This window comes from Drosophila gunungcola, unplaced genomic scaffold (assembly GCF_025200985.1).
Source record: "Drosophila gunungcola strain Sukarami unplaced genomic scaffold, Dgunungcola_SK_2 000001F, whole genome shotgun sequence".
NCBI classification, from domain to species: domain Eukaryota; kingdom Metazoa; phylum Arthropoda; class Insecta; order Diptera; family Drosophilidae; genus Drosophila; species Drosophila gunungcola.
The window spans coordinates 14,296,356-14,302,847 of NW_026453197.1; the positions used below are offsets into that span (position 1 = coordinate 14,296,356).

A 6,492-nucleotide genomic window follows, 5' to 3' on the forward strand; every position below is an offset into this window, starting at 1 on the left:
GCCGGGGCACGATCAAGACCGAGCTGCCGTCTTCGAAGACAATGGCCAACTCCGGAGGAGATGGAAAACCAAAAGCGAAACCTCAGCGGTAGTCAGCATTGGGGCGTCTGCAGTTCAACGTTCAAGTGGCACAGTACGCCCTAGAAAAATGAATTGATTCGATTGTTTTTCGCCGCAACTCGGCCTCCTCAACTTTATCTGCGAGTGCCGAGCGGAAAAAATCTAAAAACGAAACTAAAAGAAAAAATATCAGAGGCAGAGAGCGCGCCCCGAAAAATACTGATGATACAATCGCGTTTTTGACTTTGAAAAGTCAGCTTCGAGTCAGCCGGGCTATTGTTCAATGGCCCAACGAACTGCATCAACAGCAGCAGCAGCAGCAGCAGCCGACACTGATTGTTATGGTTTATGAGATGAAAATGCACTCGAAACAATATTCTGGGGCCAATGCAATTTGCGATTTTTAATCAACTCCTCAACTCCTCTTGACAGCACTCAACAGCAGAAAAAATCATCGTATTTCGCCCCTGATTGCAGCTTCCACTCTGAGAATCGTGGCTCCGTCATCTGGCTTTTGATCTTGTCCCCGTCCCCCAGTTCGTTGCCTTGGCTCTTGGCCAGGAGCCACTCGATCATCAGTTGTAGCCCGGCCTCACTGCCCTCCAGTTCGCCGCCCACCTTGCGGCCACAGTGCGTATACGCGATGTAGCCACACACCATCAATTCGGTGGCTTTGTGTGCCACAATTGAGAGCAGGGCCTCGTCTGAATCGTCAGGCACACTCATCTCATAGGTTATTAGGTAGATCTTCTTCGGTTCAGTACAGGGCACCAGTTCCAAAGACATTTTTTATGTGATTTTATTTTGTAGAGTTAAGAAAACTAGTTACTGAGATACTCGGTTATTTCAAAAGAATAAAATATAATGCAAAAGTGACTATTTTAAAAATCATTGTTGTTCATAAGTTTATTATAAATACTCTACCTAATAAGGAAATAAAACTTCTTTATTATTATGACAATACTTAATATTATTTTTTATTTACATAACTTTTGTATACTTTTTATGTGAACACCTTTGATATGATATGATATGATATGATATAATTATTTATATTATTCATTCTTTGCATTACCCTTCATTTTATACAAATTTTACAAACAATTAAACCCAGAACCAAGCCACATAAAACTGAAACGACTAGCCAAAATTAATAAATTTAACTATTTCAATATTTTCGTACTTTTGCATATATTTTATTAGTGTTAATTAACATTATAATGAACAGTGAAAACTATATTATTCCCCATGATTGGATGTTCTATTCGGATATTGTGGTGAAGACCGAGTTTAAGTTGTACAACATAATGCCGGCGAATAATTTTCAGAGTCGAATAGTCCATCGCTGTCAACGCTTGAAGATAGCCGGTTATATAATAAACACCCTTGATGGAAAACGAGCTTTTGGGGTGATGGAAGGTCAGCGGGAGAATATAAACAAAATCAAGGACTGGATATTGAGGTGCTGCATTCCGGAACCCTTCCATCGTCGTATCATCTTCTCCGCCTACGAATTTAGCTACAATCCGAGCAGCGAACCCTTTCATCAAAGAGAAAATGCTCCCAAGGGCGCCAAGTTCTTGGGTGATCTGGACGAGAGTTGCTTTGACGAGTTCGAGTTCGTAGAGGTGCCCCTTAAAGGAGACGATGACCCAAATGAATCACTTGGAGAGTATGCCGATTTCTATACCAAAAATAACAGTAACTTTGGCAGTGCTGAGACCACCTCTGAAACCATAACGCCAATCCAAAGTTATGATGAAACCACAACGTCCGGCGATGATGTCGTTTATACCGCCACTAAGCCCACATTGCCCGCCGATGATTCCAGCTAGAAATTTCTCGCAGTGTAGAGGCGACTCGTGCTGGCCATTGTTCAACACTATTTGCGCTACTCAATCTCTTAATTAAATATGCGACTAACTGGCAGCTCGGAGGCACTCGAAGAGTGGCCCAGACATCGTCGTTTAGTGTCGAAATTGTGCAAGTTTTGATTTTCCTTTTGTTGTTATGGAAGTCGCTGGTTCTCTTGTTTTTTTTCGTCTTGTATCTTGCTGCTGGATAATCACAGGCCCGGCGAACAGACGGCAGAAATTAAATCAGCCAAGGTTATCGCATTAATAAGCCCCCTGGTTTGGGTTTTACAGTTTTCTGAGCTAGTCAATTATTAAATTTGCAATTTCCGTAGCTGAACTTTTGGGGTCAGTAGACTGATTTAAATCAAAACCGTAATTGAGCATTGCCCGCGAGCAAGAACCAATCGCACCAAAGCCAAATACCAACCTCCGGGCAGAAAAATTGACAAATGTTTGATCGCAACTTCTTTGATTTCGGTTTCACATATATATTTTTTTTTTGTTAACGGATGTGGGGAGGCTGTGGCTGTGAATCCAATTCAGAATAATCGGAAAAATAAAAACGAAAAGAAAACTCCCAGCTAAGTGGCTTTCCATGACATTTTACTGACACTATGGCCGTTGAACTGGAAGACCTGTTTTCCCTCTTAGCGCAACTTAACACATTTGACGAAGATGTCTATGCCAGCAAATGACGTGTCATCAATGGAGCCCGCACTCCCACATAGAGATGCACAGCGTCCTCAACTCGATCTCAAATCTCGAATCTCGCATCTCGAACCCCAGCCACAAATCCCCGGCACTTGAGTCGAGAGATCTGTTGGGACTGTTGTATTAATAAGCCTGACATTTGAGCAGAGCATCCACTCGAAGCCATCAAGTTTCGGTTTTGCGTGTAGGCGTCTGAAAATAATAATTAAAAAATCGTTTCTAATGCGGAAATCTCGCGTTTTTTTTTGTTTGGAGGGGGGGGGGGGTTTGGTCTGGGGGTGAGCTTAATGCCGAAGATGTTAGACAAATATATCAGATTTCGTTTTTTTTGTCGCGCACTTGGGTTAATCTTCAGCGGAGGCTTGTGGGGGAACGGCAAATGGTGACATGGGTAAAGATGGATCGATGGGAAAGCAATTGAATGAAAAATTGTCAGAGGTAAATTGTGAAATTATCTGAATAGGCATAGAAAGGTAAAGGTGATAGGTGTAATACAAAAATAACTAAATAAACAAGATATATACAATATATAAAGAAATATTTATGACAAATGCCCTATAATAATTAATAAATAAGAAATTATTTATGTACTTGTACAAGCCACACAAATATTAGACTAAAAATATAAAATATTTGAACATATTTCTGATTACAAAATCTAAATGAATAGACTATTAAATTAATGCTGTTAGTGAAAGGTTTTCTCTTTTTAATATAAACCTTAAGCGAGTTCTAACAAAGACATATGGTCTTGGCTTGGTCATCAGGTATTAAGGCCAATAGGTTGGCCATTGAATTGGGCTGTGGCCCGCCCAAGAAATCAAAGGCCTGGCCCCCAAATAATTTAATATGTAAGAAGCAAAGGCGGCCGAGTTAATAACAACTGCTACCACAGAAGCCTTTTGCCGGGCAAACGCTGAAAATTTAATAATCGCCTGCGAGTATAAGGCAGCCAAACTCCATTCGGAGGCTCAGATACAGATACAAGCCCAGGCCCAGATACAATATACAATATATACAATATACTCGAAGGCAGGCTCTGCGAGAAGGTCAGACCCCGCACGTTTCATGGCTCATAGCGCTCCTATCGTATAATTAGAAACGAACGACGACAACACGACGACAAACAACGGCCACAATTCGCCTTTGTATCTGTATCCGTAGATCCGAATGTATCTGTTTCTGTATTTGTATCTGGAAAACAGGGGAAGGTCTCTGGATACGCAGCAAACGATTCATAAATGAGCCAATTGTGGAATTCTCGTTGTTGTGCGCTGAGTGTGTGTGTATTCATAGTGTTTTTGTGTACATAAAGAGTGCCACAGATCTGCAGAAACAGATAGCTCGTGTTTAACAAGAAGAATAGAATAATACGTACGAGGAATGGTTTTGCCAGAGAATAGAATGAATACTCTTTCATAATGTGTGGAATGGCTAATCGAATAAATATAGAATTTTTATGTTAAAGAGAAACTTGATAAACCAAACCAGGACAACTTCATCTAGTTATTTTTATGAATGTTCGGCAGCTGTTAATTAAATATAATTAATTAATAAAAATAATTGTAATTTTTACAGGCAACCATCTAAGTAAGTAGTAAGTACCCTTAAAACCAATACTATATTTTAAACCGCATTTCTCAAATATAAAATTCTTTATAAGCAAAAGTTAAAAATTTTATGAATGAAAAGCTTTTGCATAATCATGAATACATTAAATTGTCCCAAATAAACCGAAATTGCATTGCCAGCATGTTTTCTTGAGTTTCCATTAAAGTTAAAAGTGTTGGGCGCTGTATAGATAGCCATGTTCGTTATGGCTCGTCTCGTCGCCTCCATTCCGCATTCCTCGCCGATAGCCACCCAACTGAATCTCCTCTGGTGGGGCACACTCTCCACATTAAAAGCCCAGTGCTGCAATGTGGAACCGACAACGATGGTGGTCACCAGCGCATATAGCGTCGAGCTCTGTGCACGAAAAAAAATCATTTATAATTTAAGTTTTAAACAGCCAATTTGTTTCCTAACCGTATTAATTTAATAAAAATAGTTGGAAGGAAAATAAAATATTCCTACATTAATTTATAATTAAGTGGTACTATTTTTGTATTTTAAAATACTGTCTAGACTCTAGGGTCAAGATTGTAGACTATCCAAATTTGATAATAATATACTGTCTACACAAATATAAGAACTTTTCGGACATAGCTAAGTTTTTCCAGATATATTTCCCGCTGTGTACGATTCCGATGACCATTCCATGGCCCGATGCCATGCGATGGTCGTCGGCCGGTCGACCGGCCATGCAAAGTCTCTCGGAAATAGTGGATAGGGGATCGGACGGGGGGCAGTACGAGTACGTATACGTACTGGGGGATCGGATCGGGGCATTACGAGCGCTCTGATACGTCGACAACATCGCCGGGCAGCGCTTCGTTATATGCTCACTTTCGATGTGTTTCATTTTTTCTTTCATTTTCATTCGCTGTGCGATTTGAAAACGTTTAAACAAAAACTCGCCAGCGGCAGCAACAACAACAACATCGGCGGTCCAAAGGCGGGCGGGTCTTCCACACACACACTGACACACACTATCGCTCACACACTGGCATACACACCTGCACAACGGCACCCAACCAACAACTATATGAAAAATAAATGTTTACGATCGCTCCATGTTGTTGTTTTGTTCCGTTGCGGGCCAATTATGTGCAGCAGCTGCCGTTGAAGGGTTAACGGGGCGAAAAGGGGACGGCGGTGGGGGCGCCGAGGTGTTAAAGCTCTCCTAAATGTTTTGCTTTTGGTTGGCTCATTTCGCAGCTCTATTTTCGCTTTTATTATTTCTCCGCTTTTATTTTCGTCGCAGTTCGCATAAATTTATCAAATTGTTTATTTGGCTTCACTGCTGTTGTCTCGTTTAGTTAAAAGGTATAAGCCATAAACTAAACGTTTATTTAGTCATTTAACAGCGGCACTTTGCAATTGTATTTGCTAATGGCTAATTATTGTATATGAACATTTTAATTATGCATAATCTCCATGGCATCGTGCCTGACTTATGGGAATCGACTGGACTCATGCTAATTTCCTATATAGCTCCCAATCGGAGCTATGCGGTGTTTATAAATATGTTGGTATTTATGTACCTGCTTGGCTGTCAATTGGTGTACCGATTCCCGGGGCAAAGTAAGTAAATCAGGAAATTCTTCACTCCATAGAACATGATTTGTGTTGACAAGGTTCGAAGCATGGCGATCATCGATCCAATAACACGGCAATTAATTACTTAACTATGAGAAGATCAACTTGGAGTATTTGTTCAAGGTGTGGTGGATAAATTTGTTTATACAGCATTCCTTTAAATCGAATGTGAGAAAACGTGAATTTATTTTAAAGAATTTTATTATTGTAGATTGGGCATTAAGATGTTCGCTTATATGAAGCCATTTCTGAGAATAGTTTTATTTGGTTTTTTGTATATTTCTTTATTTCAATGGTAGTTATTACTATTGCTAATCATAAACAATATAGATTTGTCTATATATACGAACATAAATGGCATACCATAAGTGATAACTTTATATGTTTTAACTTTAAACTTCCAATACTTATATCATATACTTGGAGTTACATTGAAGGAGAAATATCTAAGCAACATCTATATTTAAGCAGCCTCAAGTTTTCTCATACAATAAACTAAATACCTATTGATTAATTAGGCCACTTTTTTACTTATTTGCTTAATCTATATCAAACACTCACTCCAACTCTAAGATCCAACATTCCAACGTCAATCACCTGCACATTTCACCACCCAATCCCAATCACTGCACAAAGGATGCTCCAATCAACCCATCGAATTCCA

General features: G+C 39.7%; 2 protein-coding genes across 2 annotated transcripts; one reads left to right on the forward strand and one right to left on the reverse strand.

The window, feature by feature from the left end:
- Positions 1-442: 442 nt before the first annotated feature.
- Positions 443-897, reverse strand: LOC128262221 (uncharacterized). The gene has a single exon (XM_052996348.1). The coding sequence runs from the start codon at positions 844-846 to the stop codon at positions 496-498; it is 351 nt and encodes a 116-aa protein (XP_052852308.1). The 5' UTR covers positions 847-897; the 3' UTR covers positions 443-495.
- A 267-nt stretch (positions 898-1,164) lies between these two features.
- Positions 1,165-2,764, forward strand: LOC128262218 (uncharacterized). Its single transcript, XM_052996344.1, has one exon. The coding sequence runs from the start codon at positions 1,281-1,283 to the stop codon at positions 1,893-1,895; it is 615 nt and encodes a 204-aa protein (XP_052852304.1). The 5' UTR covers positions 1,165-1,280; the 3' UTR covers positions 1,896-2,764.
- The last annotated feature ends 3,728 nt before the right edge of the window (positions 2,765-6,492 follow it).

Excerpts from the sequence above, each read along its gene's own strand:
- LOC128262221 (XM_052996348.1), bottom strand. The coding sequence starts at position 846 with ATGTCTTTGGAACTGGTGCCCTGTACTGAACCGAAGAAGATCTACCTA.
- LOC128262218 (XM_052996344.1), top strand. The coding sequence starts at position 1,281 with ATGAACAGTGAAAACTATATTATTCCCCATGATTGGATGTTCTATTCG.